Here is a 19,684-nt window from a genome sequence, read left to right as displayed (position 1 = left end):
ACTCTGGATTCTGATAGAGGGCACTGAGACTTACACCTGAGTGCAAAAATGGAGGTTCTAGACCCTTCCAGAGCTGAGATATCGAAACTCAAAATTTCGACCCGAAAAAAAAACGACAGTGTTACCCCTTACGGTTTTTTTTTTTGGGCGAAAAATTAAGTATCCCCAATCTTCTCGAAACTCTGGATTCTGATAGAGGGCACTGAGACTTACACCTGAGTGCAAAAATGGAGGCTCTAGACCCTTCCAGAGCTGAGATATCGAAACTCAAAATTTCGACCCGAAAAAAAAACGACAGTGTTACCCCTTACGTTTTTTTTTTGGGCGAAAAATTAAGTATCCCCAATCTTCTCGAAACTCTGGATTCTGATAGAGGGCACTGAGACTTACACCTGAGTGCAAAAATGGAGGCTCTAGACCCTTCCAGAGCTGAGATATCGAAACTCAAATTTTCGACCCGAAAAAAAAACGACAGTGTTACCCCTTACGTTTTTTTTTTTTGGGCGAAAAATTAAGTATCCCCAATCTTCTCGAAACTCTGGATTCTGATAGAGGGCACTGAGACTTACACCTGAGTGCAAAAATGGAGGCTCTAGACCCTTCCAGAGCTGAGATATCGAAACTCAAAATTTCGACCCGAAAAAAAACGACAGTGTTACCCCTTACGTTTTTTTTTTTGGGCGAAAAATTAAGTATCCCCAATCTTCTCGAAACTCTGGATTCTGATAGAGGGCACTGAGACTTACACATGAGTGCAAAATTGGAGGCTCTAGACCCTTCCAGAGCTGAAATATCGAAACTCAAAATTTCTACCCGAAAAAAAAACGACAGTGTTACCCCTTATGTTTTTTTTTTTTTGGGCGAAAAATTAAGTATCCCCAATCTTCTCGAAACTCTGGATTCTGATAGAGGGCACTGAGACTTACACCTGAGTGCAAAAATGGAGGCTCTAGACCCTTCCAGAGCTGAGATATCGAAACTCAAATTTTCGACCCGAAAAAAAAACGACAGTGTTACCCCTTATGTTTTTTTTTTTGGGCGAAAAATTAAGTATCCCCAATCTTCTCGAAACTCTGGATTCTGATAGAGGGCACTGAGACTTACACCTGAGTGCAAAAATGGAGGCTCTAGACCCTTCCAGAGCTGAGATATCGAAACTCAAAATTTCGACCCGAAAAAAAAACGACAGTGTTACCCCTTACGTTTTTTTTTTTTGGGCGAAAAATTAAGTATCCCCAATCTTCTCGAAACTCTGGATTCTGATAGAGGGCACTGAGACTTACACCTGAGTGCAAAAATGGAGGCTCTAGACCCTTCCAGAGCTGAGATATCGAAACTCAAAATTTCGACCCGAAAAAAAAACGACAGTGTTACCCCTTACGGTTTTTTTTTTTGGGCGAAAAATTAAGTATCCCCAATCTTCTCGAAACTCTGGATTCTGATAGAGGGCACTGAGACTTACACCTGAGTGCAAAAATGGAGGCTCTAGACCCTTCCAGGGCTGAGATATCGAAACTCAAAATTTCGACCCGAAAAAAAAACGACAGTGTTACCCCTTACGTTTTTTTTGGGGGGGTGAACAATTAAGTATCCCCAATCTTCTCAAAACTCTGGATTCTGATAGAGGGCCATGAGGCTTAGACCTGAGTGCAAAAATGGAAGCTCTAGACCCTTCCAGAGCTGAGATATTGAGATCCCACATAGCATTTAGCCATTATAAATATCTCAACATCTCAGCTCTGGAAGGGTCTAGAGCCTCCATTTTTGCACTCAGGTCTAAGTCCCATGGCCCTCTATCAGAATCCAGAGTTTCAAGAAGATCAGAGAAACTCAAAATTTCGACCCCCCCCCAAAAAAAACGAAAGGGGTACCACTGTCGTTTTTTTCGGGTCGAAATTTTTAGTTGCACTGATCTTCTTGAAACTATGGATTCTGTTATTACATTACAACATTTGTTGTTAACTGTTGTTAAAATACAACATTTTTCTGAGTCTTGATTTCTGTGCATTTGCTGCAGAGCTTTTTTGGTGGAGCAGGACCTGCAAGGAAAGATGATGGCAGTATTTGTTTGGGGAAAAAAAAAGTTTGGGGGATTTTACTATACAATATAAAGTAAGGTTATTTTTAATACATAAATCAAATGACATTGTGCTGTTAAATTGACTGCTTTTGTGTAATGTTTGTGCATTTTTGCAGGATCTGAAATGTCTGCAGACTGGTGTGAGCACTGAGGATGAGGAGCCCAGAGCTGAATCCTGGAAGTGGTCCCATGGATGAGACCCTCCATCTCTCCAGCTGCCCTTATTGCCTCAGATTGTGAAGCGCAGTACAGCAACAAGCTCTGGGACGAAGGCACAGTCCCCTCTGGTGAATTCATCAGAATAAAGCTGCAGAATGGACACCGCTGTGTTGAGTCGGCAGTAGGATGTGGTGTTCAGCAGCTGTAAATACATGCTTGTAGTTTGAATAAAGCTTTGTTTCATGTTTTGTTGACTTGTATATGCATTTGTTTATTGTGATGGTTATTTTTATTTGTTCTTTTACTCATTTATTCATGTTTCTTATTGTTGTCAGTATTCTAAAATATAATTATTTAATTAATGTATGCATTATTTCATCGATTGACTGACAATTGAGTTTCACTGCATTTAGCAATATAATTGTATTCATGCATAACTGTCATATGACAAAACAAGTTTCATTTTGCTTGTTTTATTAAATTATATTTGTTTAGTATGTAAAAAGTTTTATAATTAAGTATTGGTCAGCATTTAATATATTGTTGTGTTTAAGTTTTGGGGTGGGCTAACAATGCAATTCAATTCGAGGTAATATTAATTTTTAAGGAGTGATACTTACATTTTTTTGAGTATAAAATCAACAGTTTTCTCCAAAAGAGATCTTCGAGCAGCTGCCCGTCTCATTTGTGGAGACATTACAAACGCAGAGGAAAACTGTTCTAGGTTGTGCTGTCGAGTTACTGATGTTATGAAGTGTTAGTGCACCTGTTGCATATATATTTTAAACTTATTACATACAAGACCATGGAAAGATACCATAGTTGTATGTAACAATCATAATGACAAAACATAATGATCATTGGTTTGTGTACATCATAATGTGACATCATAAAATTATATTTAGACACAGGAAAAAACAATAACAAGGCTAAATATCTTTATAATAGTTCTTCATACATTGAAAAAATGTGTTATAAGTCTGAGGGATGAAACGAGGTAAATTCATCAAGAAAAAGAGGAAAACTTTAAGGAGAAACTTTTTTTGGTATAAAATAAAGAAATTAACAACATATTCAAGAGATGACTGGGGTTTGATTTTGGGGTTTCTTAATTAAAAAAATATCGCTATAAGAATAACACTGTGGGTCACAACAGTAGGGTTTAAAATATAACAACTTAAATCAACCCTAAATGTATTCAAAAAATAAATGGGAAGCGGTTTCTTCAACAATACCACAACAAAATGAGCAAGTTTCATCAATATCAAGATATTTATAGATAGATGAATTAAACGTATCTTTATATCCATTATCCATATATTTTAAGTTGTTGCGCTTGTGATAACGCTTAGTAGGTCACATGATAACGTCAACATGGCAGATGTCCGGTTCTCATTCATACTCAACGAGATTTGGTTATAAAGTACCTACTCTTTTAGCGCTCGTTGAGTAAGTACTTATCGAAATTAAGTACCTACTCATGAAGTATGCAGTTTGAAACGCAGCCCATCTCAGCTCTGGAAGGGTCTAGAGCCTCCATTTTTGCACTCAGGTCTAAGTCCCATGGCCCTCTACCAGAATCCAGAGTTTCAAGAAGATCAGAGAAACTCAAAATATCAACCAGCAAAAAAAAAAAAAAACCGACAGTGTTACCCCTTACGTTTTTTTTGGGGGGGCGAAAAATTAAGTTTCTCCAATCTTCTCAAAACTCTGGATTCTGATAGAGGGCCATGAGACTTAGACCTGAGTGCAACAATGGAGGCTCTAGACCCTTCCAGAGCTGAGATATCGAAACTCAAAATTTCGACCCGAAAAAAAAAAAACGACAGTGTTACCCCTTACGTTTTTTTTTTTTTGGGCGAAAAATTAAGTATCCCCAATCTTCTCAAAACTCTGGATTCTGATAGAGGGCCATGAGACTTAGACCTGAGTGCAACAATGGAGGCTCTAGACCCTTCCAGAGCTGAGATATCGAAACTCAAAATTTCGACCCGAAAAAAAACCCACAGTGTTGCCCCTTACATTTTTTTTTTGGGGGGGGGGAAGGGCAAAAAATTAAGTATCCCTTATCTTCTCAAAACTCTGGATTCTGATAGAGGGCCATGAGACTTAGACCTGAGTGCAACAATTGAGGCTCTAGACTCTTCCAGAGCTGAGATATCGAAACTAAAAATTTCGACTCGAAAAAAAAAACGACAGTGTTACCCCTTATGTTTTTTTTTTTGGGCGAAAAATTAAGTATCCCCAATCTTCTCAAAACTCTGGATTCTGATAGAGGGCCATGAGACTTAGACCTGAGTGCAACAATGGAGGCTCTAGACCCTTCCAGAGCTGAGATATCAAAACTCAAAATTTCGACTCGAAAAAAAAAACGACAGTGTTACCCCTTATGGTTTTTTTTTTGGGCGAAAAATTAAGTATCCCCAATCTTCTCAAAACTCTGGATTCTGATAGAGGGCCATGAGACTTAGACCTGAGTGCAACAATGGAGGCTCTAGACCCTTCCAGAGCTGAGATATCGAAACTCAAAATTTCTACCAGAAAAAAAAACGACAGTGTTACCCCTTACGTTTTTTTGGGGGGGCGAAAAATTAAGTATCCCTTATCTTCTCAAAACTCTGGATTCTGATAGAGGGCCATGAGACTTAGACCTGAGTGCAAAAATGGACGCTTTAGACCCTTCCAGAGCTGAGAAATCGAAACTCAAAATTTCGACCCGAAAAAAAAACGACAGTGTTACCCCTTACGTTTTTTTTGGGGGGCGAAAAATTTAGTTTCTCCAATCTTCTCAAAACTCTGGATTCTGATAGAGGCCCATGAGACTTAGACCTGAGTGCAACAATGGAGGCTCTAGACCCTTCCAGAGCTAAGATATCGAAACTCAAAATTTCGACCCGAAAAAAAAAACGACAGTGTTACCCCTTACGTTTTTTTTGGGGGGGGTGGGGGGGGGGGCGAAAAATTAAGTATCCCTTATCTTCTCAAAACTCTGGATTCTGATAGAGGGCCATGAGACTTAGACCTGAGTGCAACAATTGAGGCTCTAGACCCTTCCAGAGCTGAGATTTCGAAACTAAACATTTCGACTCGAAAAAAAAACGACAGTGTTACCCCTTACGTTTTTTTTTTTTGGGCGAAAAATTAAGTATCCCCAATCTTCTCAAAACTCTGGATTCTGGTAGAGGGCCATGAGACTTAGACCTGAGTGCAACAATGGAGGCTCTAGACCCTTCCAGAGCTGAGATATCGAAACTCAAAATTTCGACCAGAAAAAAAAAACGACAGTGTTACCCCTTACGTTTTTTTGGGGCGGCGAAAAATTAAGTATCCCTTATCTTCTCAAAACTCTGGATTCTGATAGAGGGCCATGAGACTTAGACCTGAGTGCAACAATTGAGGCTCTAGACCCTTCCAGAGCTGAGATTTCGAAATTCAAAATTTCGACCCAAAAAAAAAAACGACAGTGTTACCCCTTACGTTTTTTTGGGGGGGCGAAAAATTAAGTATTCGCAATCTTCTCAAAACTCTGGATTCTGATAGAGGGCCAAGAGACTTAGACCTGAGTGCAAAAATGGACGCTTTAGACCCTTCCAGAGCTGAGAAATCGAAACTCAAAATTTCGACCCGAAAAAAAAACGACAGTGTTACCCCTTACGTTTTTTTTTTGGGCGAAAAATTAAGTTTCTCCAATCTTCTCAAAACTCTGGATTCTGATAGAGGGCCATGGGACTTAGACCTGAGTGCAACAATGGAGGCTTTAGACCCTTCCAGAGCTGAGATATTGAGATCCCACATAGCATTTAACCATTCTAAATATCTCAACATCTCAGCTCTGGAAGGGTCTAGAGCCTCCATTTTTGCACTCAGGTCTAAGTCCCATGGCCCTTTATCAGAATCCAGAGTTTCAAGAAGATCAGAGAAACTCAAAATTTTTTTAGTTGCACTAATCTTCTTGAAACTCTGGATTCTGTTATTACATTACAACATTTGTTGTTAACTGTTGTTAAAATACAACATTTTTCTGAGTCTTGATTTCTGTGCATTTGCTGCAGAGCTTTTTTGGTGGAGCAGGACCTGCAAGGAAAGATGATGGCAGTATTTGTTTGGGGGAAAAAAAGTTTTGGGGATTTTACTATACAATATAAAGTAAGGTTATTTGTAATACATAAATCAAATGACATTGTGCTGTTAAAATGACTGCTTTTGCGTAATGTTTGTGCATTTTTGCAGGATCTGAAATGTCTGCAGACTGGTGTGAGCACTGAGGATGAGGAGCCCAGAGCTGAATCCTGGAAGTGGTCCCATGGATGAGACCCTCCATCTCTCCAGCTGCCCTTATTGCCTCAGATTGTGAAGCGCAGTACAGCAACAAGCTCTGGGACGAAGGCACAGTCCCCTCTGGTGAATTCATCAGAATAAAGCTGCAGAATGGACACCGCTGTGTTGAGTCGGCAGTAGGATGTGGTGTTCAGCAGCTGTAAATACATGCTTGTAGTTTGAATAAAGCTTTGTTTCATGTTTTGTTGACTTGTATATGCATTTGTTTATTGTGATGGTTATTTTTATTTGTTCTTTTACTCATTTATTCATGTTTCTTATTGTTGTCAGTATTCTAAAATATAATTATTTAATTAATGTATGCATTATTTCATCGATTGACTGACAATTGAGTTTCACTGCATTTAGCAATATAATTGTATTCATGCATAACTGTCATATGACAAAACAAGTTTCATTTTGCTTGTTTTATTAAATTATATTTGTTTAGTATGTAAAAAGTTTTATAATTAAGTATTGGTCAGCATTTAATATATTGTTGTGTTTAAGTTTTGGGGTGGGCTAACAATGCAATTCAATTCGAGGTAATATTAATTTTTAAGGAGTGATACTTACATTTTTTTGAGTATAAAATCAACAGTTTTCTCCAAAAGAGATCTTCGAGCAGCTGCCCGTCTCATTTGTGGAGACATTACAAACGCAGAGGAAAACTGTTCTAGGTTGTGCTGTCGAGTTACTGATGTTATGAAGTGTTAGTGCACCTGTTGCATATATATTTTAAACTTATTACATACAAGACCATGGAAAGATACCATAGTTGTATGTAACAATCATAATGACAAAACAGAAAATATGAGGATCATTGGTTTGTGTACATCATAATGTGACATCATAAAATTATATTTAGACACAGGAAAAAACAATAACAAGGCTAAATATCTTTATAATAGTTCTTCATACATTAAAAAAAATGTGTTATAAGTCTGAGGGATGAAACGAGGTATATCATCAAGAAAAAGAGGAAAACTTTAAGGAGAAACTTTTTTTGGTATAAAATAAAGAAATTAACAACATATTCAAGAGATTACGATTTTGGGGTTTCTTAATTAAAAAAATATCGCTATAAGAATAACACTGTGGGTCACAACAGTAGGGTTTAAAATATAACAACTTAAATCAACCCTAAATGTATTCAAAAAATAAATGCGAAGCGGTTTCTTCAACAATACCACAACAAAATGAGCAAGTTTCATCAATATCAAGATATTTATAGATAGATATATCTATAGATTTATATCCATTATCCATATATTTTAAGTTGTTGCGCTTGTGATAACGCTTAGTAGGTCACATGATGAAGTCAACATGGCAGATGTCCGGTTCTCATTCATACTCAACGAGATTTGGTTATAAAGTACCTACTCTTTTAGCGCTCGTTGAGTAAGTACTTATCGAAATTAAGTACCTACTCATGAAGTATGCAGTTTGAAACGCAGCCCATCTCAGCTCTGGAAGAGTCTAGAGCCTCCATTTTTGCACTCAGGTCTAAGTCCCATGGCCCTCTATCAGAATCCAGAGTTTCAAGAAGATCAGAACAACTCAAAATTTCGACCTGCTAAAAAAACGACAGTGTTACCCCTTTCGTTTTTTTTTTTCGTTTTTGGGCGAAAAAATAAGTTTCTCCAATCTTCTTGAAACTCTGGATTCTGATAGAGGGCCATGGGACTTAGACCTGAGTGAAAAAATGGAGGCTCTAGACCCTTCCAGAGCTGAGATGTTGAGATATTTATAATGGCATAAATGCTATGTGGGATCTCAATATCTCAGCTCTGGAAGGGTCTAGAGCCTCCATTTTTGCACTCAGGTCTAAGTCCCATGGCCCTCTATCAGAATCCAGAGTTTCAAGAAGATCAGAGAAACTCAAAATTTCAACCCGAAAAAAAAAACGACAGTGGTACCCAATCTTCTAGAAACTGATAGATTCTAGATTCTGATAGAGGGCCATGAGACTTAGAACTGACTGCAAAAATGGAGGCTCTAGAGTCTAGACCCTTCCTGAGCTGAGATATTAATGCTGCGTTCCAGGCAGGTTTTTGAGCACGTATATCACGACTTCAAACCACGACTTACGGTTTTGTAGCATTCCAGGTCATTCACGCCAAACTACCTAGATGTAAACAAACCAGCATGGCGGACCTTACGGCGCTCACGCACATTTGTAATAATTTCTAACGCCAAAGGCGTTACTCCTTGTTTATTTGTGGGAAACTGGGGAGGAAAAATAGCGCATGAGTCAAGATAAGCTGTTATACCTTTTATTTTACTTTATTTGTATATTTGGAAATGTGTTTGGTATTAATTTATCCTTGCACTCAATGGACTGAAAACTAGTTAACGTTATATTGTTCTAAAGTTTATTCTCACCGTGTACTGCCTGCAGAAACCCTGCATAGGTAGGGGCTGTCATTGTAGTTTTGTATAGGCTCGCGGGCTATGTGACGTCAGAACTCGTAACTGGGAGTACATCGGTCTAGTACGAGTTCACGGGTGGGAAGTCACAGGTTTGACTACCGTTCCAGTGCACTTTCACGGGTATAAGGTTGGAAAAACACGAGTTACAGGTTGCCTGGAACGCGGCATAAGATCCCACGTAGCATTTATGCCATTATAAATATCTCAGCTCTGGAAGGGTCTAGAGCCTCCATTTTTGCACTCAGGTCTAAGTCTCATGGCCCTCTATCAGAATCCAGAGTTTTGAGAAGATTGGAGAAACTTAGAGAAACTTGGAGACAGGTATCCCTCCCTGTCGTTTTTTTCGGGTCGAGTTTCTCTGATCTTCTTGAAACTCTGGATTTTCAAGAAGAAAAAGTGCTGAAAAACGACAAAATGTTGTAGTGAAGTATGTCTCTCACCTCAGCAATCCCCGCTATTCCTCTGAGTAGCTATCCATACTCGTCTCGTGCAGCTTGAGTGAAGCGCGCGAACAGCCGAGACAAATCTCATTGATCTGCGATCTGCCCATGACTGCCCATAACGGCTGTTTAGATAAATTAACAAAATGAATAACTGTTAAACAACAGAAATTAACCATCACTGAACTTCTAAATATCCCTTGACAAACTTCGTTGTATTGTTTTCCTGTCGTCACTGTAAAGTTGCTTTGAATCAATCTGTATTGTAAAAAGCGCAATATAGGTACAGTTTTAGGCAAAAACGTCATTTTTTTATTTACTTTAACCATTTAGGAGATTGTCCTAAATAATAATCATTAAAAAACCACCATAATTGACATTGTAGGTTCCATCAAACTAGTTTTATCTGAAGAACAATAACAACAAAGATTGTCCATGATGTAGGAAAGTTTAATACATATAGGTCTATAAACATATGTACAGTACAATTAATCTGAACAGTGGCTTTTCACAATTATAAATTACTTTAAATTGGCTTGTTTCAAAGCTTAACATGTCTGTGGAGTGTGAGCAGGAGCTTGGGTGGGAAAAATTGAACACATCAAGTATTTCATAGCAAACCTGTCCACATTTCACCAGCTTGTTCTCCTACCATCATCTTTTGGAATTGAGCTTTGTTCCCCACTCACCAGAGCTGGCTTAACATGCACCTAGTTAAAAATCCATCCTGGCAAATGTTTTGAAATTGTACATAGCATAATACTGCTAGTCTTCCTCATATCAATCCGGTGTTTGAATCTACACAAGAATAAGGCACAGATGGAGAAACACATCAAATAAACAATGAATGGTATTTACCAGCATGCCAGTCTTGTCAGTTTTGGCACAAAATCTGGTTCACCAAAAATAGCTTTCGACACCCGCCCACTCATACAGTACTCACATTTCCACTTAAAGGTCAACGGTATCAGTGTTTCAGCACACTCATACGGAGAAAACTCAACAAAACATGAAAATCAAATTCAGGTAATTGTCTACCATCACTACATAGTCAAAAACAAGCAAGTACTGTTCTTTTAGTGCAATAAAAAGTTGCAACAGTACAAGCACTGACCATAAAGTGGACTTGAGTGGCGCCAAGTGTTACAGTCGTAAGAAAATAAAGACAAAGATAGCTTACGTGTTATGATTATCTAGTGTTCTGACAAGGTCTACATAGACCCTGAATACTGTTCAGCCTGATTTCCTTCTTTTTTCTTTTTTTTTTAAACAAGGCTACTATCCTCCACCAGAGCATCTATGCATTACAATATTAACAAAAGGCGGGTCTGCGATAGCGAAAACACATTTAGCTGATTCAATAATTTGGAGAAAAACTATTTGAATAATTGCTGCAGTTGTTGCTCATCACAAATACTCCTATATGATAATAAGAAATATCAAAAGACAAAAAAAACGTAGGCCTACATGTAATTCCCCCTCAAAATGACGTACATTCACAGGGGTCTGCATTGTAGAGAGCAAAACCAAACCGAATAGCTCAACAGAACATTGAAGGTGCAATTAAAATGATTCCTCCCGCAAAGGCTACTTTCATGAAATAATCCTTTTTTGCACAAACCAAAATAACAAAAAGACATGAACGTCAAAGTAAAGTTTGCTTTGCAGATAGTCCCTTTCTCCTAATGACTCTCAACAAAGACCAAATACATGAGGCACTTTCTAACTCAGGCGTGCTTCAACAGCATAGTCCACAGGACTAACCATGCCTTGTTCTTTCTCCTCAGTCCAAAATGCCAGACTTAACCTCGTCATGAAACCTAGAAGAGAGCGGAGGACACAGTGGCGATTAAGAGGAGTTTGGTGGTGGCTGGTTACGTCTCCTCCACTTATTGCCTTTCTGCCACTTCCTTTGGCAGTACAGACCATCTCTGCACTACATATTCACTTCACGTCTTCCTGTTGTTCCAATTAAAGTCCGTCACAGGTTTCTGCTCTGCAGTTCTTTCCAAAGCAGGCGAGATCGGCTCAAGGGGGGATTTCTGAGACTGAGGGGAACGGGGGTCAATCAGGGGTGGGGGTTTGTCTGGGTGGAAGGGGCGGTAGTGATCAGGCCCCATGGGGCCATGGTTTCCAGGGGGGCTTCTGTGGTCAGGCATCCTTCTGAAGTCCTGTGGATGCCCTCCCCCCCCTTGGTGGTAGTTCGGGGAGCGGTACTCATCCGAACGCCTCCTCTTAGGGTCAGGATGTCTGAAAACAAAGATACATTTTGATGCTACAGCTCTACATGCAACAAAACAGTTTTGTACATGAGAACAGACATTTGTCATGTTGCCGTTAACAAATATATAGCTACACGATGTAACTTTTGGCCTTTGGTTGAAGCACAGCTACAGTTGCAATGTTTTGGTCATTATGTGAGTGGTGGTGAACGCCTTTTCAGAGTGAATTTCACTAACAACATCCAAACTCCTCCAAAAGACAGATTCCTAAAAAATATAATCTTGTGAGGAAGTAGCTTGTTTTGACTTGATGAAAACATTGGGGTAATAAGATTACTTTTTCCAAGTAATGAGTAAACCAAGTCAACCACACTAATAAGCAAAAGTGACTTTACATTTTTTTTATTCCCGAAGTAAAAGTGTTTCTTCTCCTGCAATTCAGAAAGGCAGCACATCTGAAAGGTTTGTTTGCCCTCTACTGTACAGGACTGATTTTGCATTTCCTTCAGCCTGAGGCTTATTCATTTCACTTTTGGTGTGAAAGGGCCTTAAAGGAGAAGTTCACTTTTCCAAAAACTTTTGCTGATAATTTACTCACCCCCATGTCATCCAAAATGTCCATGTCTTTCTTTCTTTAGTCGAAAAGAAATTAAGGTTTTTGATGAAAACATTCCAGCATTTTTCTCCATATAATGCACTTCAGTGGGAACCAAACGGTTCAAGGTCCAAATGACACTTTCAGTACAAACTGCAAACTGTTCAAAGGGCTTTAAACGATTCTAGACGATGAATAAGGGTCTTATCAAACGAAACGATCGCTTTTTTTTTAAAGTTGTATAAGCTCAAATGGTCGTCTTGCTCTGTTCTGTGATGCACGTTTGTGACTCTCCTGTTCGAACTCGTTCATCAAAATGAACAAAAATTTTTCCAAGTCAATTCGTTCGTTTAGTTAGTTGAATGAACCAAATGAATCGGAAAAAGATTTGTTCAGTTTGATGAACGAGTTTGAACAGGAGAGTCACAAACGTGCGTCACAGAACAGAGCAAGACGAGCAATTTGAGCTTATAAAACTTAAACTTTGTTATTTTTTTATTAAATGAGAGATCGTTTGACTTGATAAGACCCTTATTCATCGTCTGGAATCGTTTAAAGCCCTTTGAACAGTTTGCAGTTTGTAATGAAAGTGTCTTTTGGACCTTTGAACTGTTTGGTTCCCACTGAAGTCCATTATATGAAGAAAAATGCTGGAATGTTTTCATCAAAAACCTTAATTTCTTTTCCACCGAAGAAAGAACGACATGGACATCTTGGATGACATGGGGGTGAGTAAATTATCAGCAAAAGTTTTTCAAAAGTGAACTACTCCTTTAATATATGCAAAAAATAGAACTATTTTTACAATAAGCAAGCCTAGCCTAGGTAAGAAAGAAGTAACGATGCATTATTTTCGATTAAGTAACCAAGTAACGCAATTAGTTACTTTTTAGGGAGTAACGCAAAATTGTAGCATCACTTGTACAGGTAAACTGCGGATGAACGATGAAAGTATAAAGTGTAATAAAATATAAATAAATTATTATAGGCTTACCATAGTCATTTAGGTTAAGGCAAAAACACGTTTGGAGAAAGGTTTTATCATATAATCGCTCCTTATTAAATTTTGTTATTAAAAAAAAAGTTACATAATGTAGCTTTAATAAAAAGCCCCCCTTTCTTACCTGTCATAATAGTCTCGATGGCCGCGATGATCTCTATCGTTGCCATACTGGTCGTAGGCTCGTTTGCGAGGGGAACTGCTGTTACGGTAACCTCCTGAGCTGCGGTAGTCACCATGAGGGCGACGGTCGCCATAGTGGTGGTCCTTGTACCTGTGACTCTCATATGGGTGATGCCGATCCCCTTGCCAGGGCTGACTGCTGTTCCCTGGGTAGTTGTATTTACGGTCTCTTTGCCAATCTCCCCTATCTGTTAATAGATGAACAAGGTACCAAATGAGATCATAAAAATGACAACTGGAATCATAAATTACATAATTTATGGCTGTTCAAAAAGCACAGTACTACAGCACAACCTGCTACACTTATTGTTTGATTTTTAGATCTGATAGAGCATTCGGACCCGAAGAACAGTAACATCGGACGTCAAACAAGCAGATGTTGCATCTCTCACCATCATTAGGAAAGTGCCTTTTATTGGGATGGTTGTATTGATCTCTGTGGTGGGAGTGAGGGGGAGGTCCAGGCTGAGGATGGGGTTTTGTTGTGGGCTGGGCACCTGTAGAGTCTCGACTAGATCCAGACGGTTCAGGTCTGAAGGGTTTTTTCCTGGAAGGATCATCCTTCTTCTTTTGCTCTTTCTGTGTGAAATACGAGGAGCAGGTGAGTAAGTTGTACACGAGGAGAAGAAAGACATTGAGAACGATGGATTTACCTCTTCCTCCTGCGAGCGCTTCTTCTGAGCCATCTTATACAGCTTGTGCAGTTTCCGGGCGCCAAACTCAGTAAATTTGGACACAAAAATCCAGAGGTTTCTGAAAAATTAAACAAAACTGGGGTTGAATATTATATCTAAATATAACTAGAACCCCTGGAATTGGATGTATAATGCCCATTTGAGATACCTGCGCCAGATCTTGACGTGCTCAGGGTCATTGTACGTTTTAAGGCACTCTGTGATGCGGTCTCCGATCTTCAATAGGCAGGTACGAGTGTGCTGTAACTGCTCCTGTACAGACAGCCCTTCGTCTGGCTTATCCAACTGCTTCAGAGCCTTCTTTACCGGCCTCATTCTCTCTTTGCACTGCGCACACACATTACACCACGAATCAATTTTCAACTCAGGACATTGCAAGTACTTCATACATTCCCATCAGAGATCATTGCCTGCTAAAGTAATGAATGACGTGAAGAAAGGGGAATTTTAACACTCACAATGCTAAATGTTTCCTGGTCCAGCTCATCATCTTCCTCTCCAATTGGTACAGGATCACTTCCTGCAGTAATGTGCACGGGGCCCTGAGCTTTCTTTCCTTTTCCTCCTGGTTTGGCCTAAAAAATGGACAAGGTGAGCTGATGAGAGACATATTCACACAAGATATAACTTAAGCACAGATTTAGACTGACCAAACCTGGATGTATATAAAAAATAAAACTATCTGGAGCTTCAAAAAAAAAGAAAATAATATATTTATAAAACAGAGAATTTCATTCTAATACCAGTATAGTTTAAATCTAAGTTTGAGTCAACTTGTTGTCTAAGAAACTAACAACCACTATGCACAGGACAGTGAAACATCATACCTAAGTTCAGGCTACTAAACGAAACGTTCTCATGATGAAACGCAACACCACTGACTGCCAACATATAAAGTACCTTCTCTTTTTTGGACTTGGAGCGCTTTTTGTCTTTGTCCGCCTCCTTTTCTTTTTTAGTAGTTCCTGTTTTTTCTTTGTTTTCTTTGTTATCCTTTTTCTGTTTCTTCTTTGTGGGTGATTTTTCAGCTCCATCATCCTGGAAAATCAGAGAATTACAAAAAAAAAGCCGCCTAACTGGTTAGTGCTGTGGATTATGCGTCGGTAAATCCCTATATTAACAAGTAGAGTTTGTTATATAGGTGAAAAGATGCATTTACCTTCACCTCTCCCTCTTCTGATGGGTTGTCGGAGAGACGAGGAGAGGCGTTTTCATTGACCAGATCATTGTTAGGGGCCTTGTTCTTCTTTCGAGGTTTCCTCTTTTTGGTTTTGATCTGGGAAGTGGGAAGATACAAAGAATGAAAATGTCATAAAACATGAACATGAAACTGAACTCTACTAGATTACTTTTTTGGCCATGTGGCAATCTAACTCTTACCCCAATCCTAAGAATAAAAACCTGCATGTCAAACAAAAGTGCAAATTTAGTAGTTTAAAATGGCCTAGATGCCTATGATCTCTACCTCATCTCCTGCTTTAACAGCATCTTGGCTTTCTTGCTCCTTCTTCAGCATCTTAAGCAAGTAGTCTGCTCGCATCTGCAACTGCTTTCCTTGAGGCTTCTTATCAGGGTCATCTAGGAGAATCTACAAATGAAGACAACAAGGCATTTGAGGTCAGGTTAGGTTATTGTCAGTCTTTTGACTGCGAGGAAGCATTCATTTGACTCAATGTACCTTCTCAGAAAGTTTGAGATCAGGGTCGGTCTTGATCAGGTCCCAGTTGCCGTAGCCATGCTCATAGATACCCAATAACAGCTGTGTGTCATCATGAATATCCCAGTCTACGTCAAAGTGTGGAGTCTTGACCCGACAGGTCAGCTGAAATCTGGCCAACAAAGAAAGAAAACGTTACTCACTCTCTTCGGTTGCATTCTATTCATTCTTAAGGGAATGGATCAGGGTGTACAAAAAATCTGAAACAAACCCTTCATTAGCTGGAATTAGAATTGAATTGGCCATGCACCGAGAAAAAAAATAAAATTAAAATTGCACAATAAAATCTAGTCACACAGAGGAATTCCATTAGTCCATACGTTATCATTAGTTAATTTTGACTAATTAAGGCTATTTGGACTGTTTGGAAATATATCTTTTTCCAAAATTAGTTTAATACAGTCAAAATATACTACATTGTGTCCAGACAACTTTCTATAATTTTTATAAATTCTAGCAGACAAATATAACTTTAGAGGCAATCTATTGATTAAATAATATTTTTAGTAACTTTAATAATTCTGTAAAATAAAGTGGTGGTAATTCAAACATTATAAAAATCATCCTATATGTTGTATGTATTTTACACTAAATGAGTCAGATAATTATAATCCTGAAAACAAAAGTATTCTAGATTCGCTTTGCTACATTAATAGCCTTAATTGAATTGTTATATAAAAGGCATTCTCAAATAAATTTTGACTCTGGAATGGATCTTTATTCCGACTCTGAAACTTATCAAATCAAATTCAAGTGGTTTAATTAAGTCTCCACTTACAGAGTTACTGAGTGCAGTGTGTCTAACCGTGCGTTGCAAACACTATGTACTTTACTATGAAAAAAAAATTGTGTTTCAAATCTTGACTCACTTGTTCCTTTCAGCAGGATTTGGAGGCACAGATTTATGCAGCGGTTCAAACTCCTCTTCGTGCTGGATAATGGACTTCGCATTGACCTGAACCCCAGAGATCTTTATGTTAATGCCTCGTCTTTTTCCCGGCCCTTTAGCTGCAACAAAGAAATGAAACAAATTAAAAGACCAAACATAATTAAATCAGTATTTTTACTCAGCATATTAGCATTCACATACAAACCTTCCACAGGGTTTTCTTTCAAGTGCTCCTCATGCTCCTGCACTGCAGTCACACAGCTGTTGTGTACCAGTTCCCCCAGTCGCTTCAGGTCTGCGATGGACTTATCCACCAGCTCAGAGTCACGGGCAATCGCCTCCAACCTGTAGAAAACGCCATAACCATTTCAGCACTACTGCTTCTAAATGGACTACATATTTTATTCATAGCGGTGCATTTCTTACCTCTCAAGCGGAGCTCCAAACTTCTTGTATGCCTTAATGAACCTATAATAAATAGACCATTAAGTAATTGCAATGTTTACAGCAAAGACTCATTTGATTGTTCTGTTATATTACCTGCGGATCTCTGCGTCAGTAAATCCCTCCACGTTGTTTTTGCGAGCTCTCGGCCTGCCTCTCCGCTTTGGTCGTTTGTCATCCTCGCTGTCATCCGTTTCACTATCTGAACCCGAGGACCTGTGCTTCAGTTTAGATCCCACGTCACTGTCGCTGTCATTAGCCTGCGCCTAAAAACATAATAATACTGCTTTTACTCAATGTGCCATGACGTATCAATGCAGACTGTGTTTATCCGTCCTCTCTGCATAGAAAAACAAAAAAAGTGTTAGGAATATTGAAAAAGTGGTTTCACGTGAATTTTTTTGTGGACGCCTCTTGATCTGCTCTGGATTAAATCATCTCTGGCGTAGAGTAATGAGCATGTGGCTGCAAATACACACGGCCTTATCGCCGGGGAGTCCACTGCGCTGTAAAACTTAATGACTCATTTCCAAAAGCTACGACACCGCATACTTCAACATATGCTGCCACCACATGGGAATGCAGCGCGTGGCTATAAAATCTAATGAGTCATTACAGTCTGGGCAAGATATTACAGATCCGGCTCACAGGAGAGGATAAAAGCACGGAAAAGCCACAGGGAGCACTTCACACAACTGTCTGCTATGTACATACATTTAGAATGTTCACTCACACACACATGTAAAATGCAGAAATAACGGGTGATAATCTTTAGTCACCTCATGATCTGATTCAATATCGATTCTGGGAGATATGATCTGATTCCAAATAGAATATTGATTAGATTCTTACATTTTTTTTCTTATTAATTAATTAGTTTTCTGACTTTAAATCTTACATTTATTTGTAAAAAAAAACAAAAACAAATGTGTAATTACTCATGTAAGTATAAGTAGCTATGTTTTAAAAATTACAAATTGAAAATTAAAACATTGTATGTTATGAATTTTCAAATATAGTTTCAAAACATACAAGCAAATCCTAAATAATAAAGAGGAACAACGAAACAGCAATAAACAGAGCGCTTTCAGTATCCAAGGGCAAGTTTACAACACAACAATGTAAATGTTTTTTCACGTTAAGATGACAGCGGTAAAACAATCCCCATTCACGCAGACCTGCGCGCCTATAGACTGAACATGTAATACGCATGAGGTCACCTTTTCACAAATTCGCATTTTGTAGTTTACACAGAGACGATAACGGTACCGTTTTCAAAAAAAGTGCATTTTAAAAATGCTTTTTTTGAGTTTTTGGTATGGGTGTGTGTAATTTATGTTGTAGAACAAAATGTCCAAGTATCTTGGGCTTTTTTTACTCATAATTTGAAAAATCCCAAAGGAAAATCTCAAAGGAACTAGGGACAAATTAGTCTTCTGGTTTCTGACATCATCCCTGCACCTCTATTGCTGTGTACACAGTTGCTAGTAGCGTGATGTGGTTGTGTATGATGTACCTATGTATGTATGTTGTATGATTTGGGAATAAGGGAGTCTATACACTGGTCAAATTCAGGCCGAACCACAAATCTCTTTAAATGATTAAAAATTATCGGGAGCTCGGGAGGTGTTTGGCTCAGCTCGTAATTCCTCTCACATGATGTGAGCCATGGACATTCAAGCCTCTACTATTGATATGTGATTTCTCCCAACAGAAGAGCTCCAATGACAGCAGATTACAGTGTTCAACCAACATTACCCAAAACAGACAATAACCAGCTCAGGTAACCTAGAAGCACCTCCTCACCCTCTTGTTGGAGCTTCTGCTTCTGGGCAGCATGTAGATGTCTTCCATCTCCTTCTGCTTCTGTTCTTCCTCCACCTTTTTCCGCTGATCCTCTGGAATTATATCATCCCAGTCACGCACAGCCCTCTCCTCAAGATCTGGTGCGCTTTCATCCATGGTAAAGTTAGCCACCTGCCAGAAAATAAAGCACACAGTTCATGCTGGGCTGTGTCAAAAGGGGCAACTGACTTTCAAAATAAATCACTACCTCTACACTGTTAGAGAAAAAATAAGCAACATATTTTTTTTTGTTATAACTATTCATGTTGTAATCCATGCAATCATAATATGTAAAATTGTTTCTTCTTTTTAAATGGACACTTTAAGGCCTTAATTTGTGGGTGAAAGGACGATTAAGACTTTCAAAAACCCTCAAGAAACCCTATTAAGATTAAAAGATTTAATAGACTCCCGAGTACCTTAAACTGTGACAGAAGCTCATCGGTGGCACTAGATCCCTGATCACTCTCTCTGGTTTCAGCAAGCCGCAGGATCTCATCAATGTCCATTTCCTGTGGTTCTGATTCCTCTCCCTCAGGTTCCTTGAACAGATCCTCTGCTCCAAACTTCAAGATTGCTGTCAGTTCTTCTTTATTGAAGGGGTTTGAACTGAAAATGGCCAACAAACAGGTATTAATTATTATGTAATAAATGTTTAGTCATTT

General features: G+C 38.8%; 1 protein-coding gene and 1 long non-coding RNA gene across 5 annotated transcripts in view; one reads left to right on the top strand and one right to left on the bottom strand.

Moving 5' to 3' along the window:
- Positions 1 to 1,883: 1,883 nt before the first annotated feature.
- Positions 1,884 to 6,878, top strand: LOC148977443 (uncharacterized). The gene is made up of 4 exons (XR_016145395.1): positions 1,884 to 2,112; positions 2,197 to 2,443; positions 6,292 to 6,385; positions 6,470 to 6,878. It is a non-coding gene; the product is annotated as an uncharacterized LOC148977443 (long non-coding RNA).
- Positions 6,879 to 9,858: 2,980 nt separating this feature from the next.
- The window catches only part of chd2 (chromodomain helicase DNA binding protein 2), a 28,923-nt gene continuing 19,097 nt past the window's right edge, over positions 9,859 to 19,684 (bottom strand). For all 4 annotated transcript variants that reach the window (XM_039684073.2, XM_039684074.2, XM_039684072.2 and 1 more), the window contains 16 exons: positions 19,439 to 19,628; positions 18,981 to 19,151; positions 17,271 to 17,440; positions 17,157 to 17,198; positions 16,936 to 17,075; positions 16,711 to 16,849; positions 15,803 to 15,953; positions 15,590 to 15,712; positions 15,284 to 15,400; positions 15,025 to 15,162; positions 14,583 to 14,699; positions 14,273 to 14,451; positions 14,083 to 14,182; positions 13,822 to 14,008; positions 13,371 to 13,617; positions 9,859 to 11,679 (listed from right to left, as the gene is read on the bottom strand). In XM_039684073.2, coding sequence (XP_039540007.2) covers positions 11,379 to 11,679; positions 13,371 to 13,617; positions 13,822 to 14,008; positions 14,083 to 14,182; positions 14,273 to 14,451; positions 14,583 to 14,699; positions 15,025 to 15,162; positions 15,284 to 15,400; positions 15,590 to 15,712; positions 15,803 to 15,953; positions 16,711 to 16,849; positions 16,936 to 17,075; positions 17,157 to 17,198; positions 17,271 to 17,440; positions 18,981 to 19,151; positions 19,439 to 19,628 — 2,512 coding nt within the window. In that variant the 3' untranslated portion in view covers positions 9,859 to 11,378. The remainder of the gene's footprint in view (positions 11,680 to 13,370; positions 13,618 to 13,821; positions 14,009 to 14,082; positions 14,183 to 14,272; positions 14,452 to 14,582; positions 14,700 to 15,024; positions 15,163 to 15,283; positions 15,401 to 15,589; positions 15,713 to 15,802; positions 15,954 to 16,710; positions 16,850 to 16,935; positions 17,076 to 17,156; positions 17,199 to 17,270; positions 17,441 to 18,980; positions 19,152 to 19,438; positions 19,629 to 19,684) is intronic.

Source organism: Pimephales promelas, chromosome 10 (assembly GCF_988280905.1).
Source record: "Pimephales promelas chromosome 10, fPimPro1.hap1.1, whole genome shotgun sequence".
Taxonomy (NCBI): domain Eukaryota; kingdom Metazoa; phylum Chordata; class Actinopteri; order Cypriniformes; family Leuciscidae; genus Pimephales; species Pimephales promelas.
Note: the sequence above shows the minus strand (reverse complement) of the source record. Positions and strands in the feature narration are given on the sequence as shown.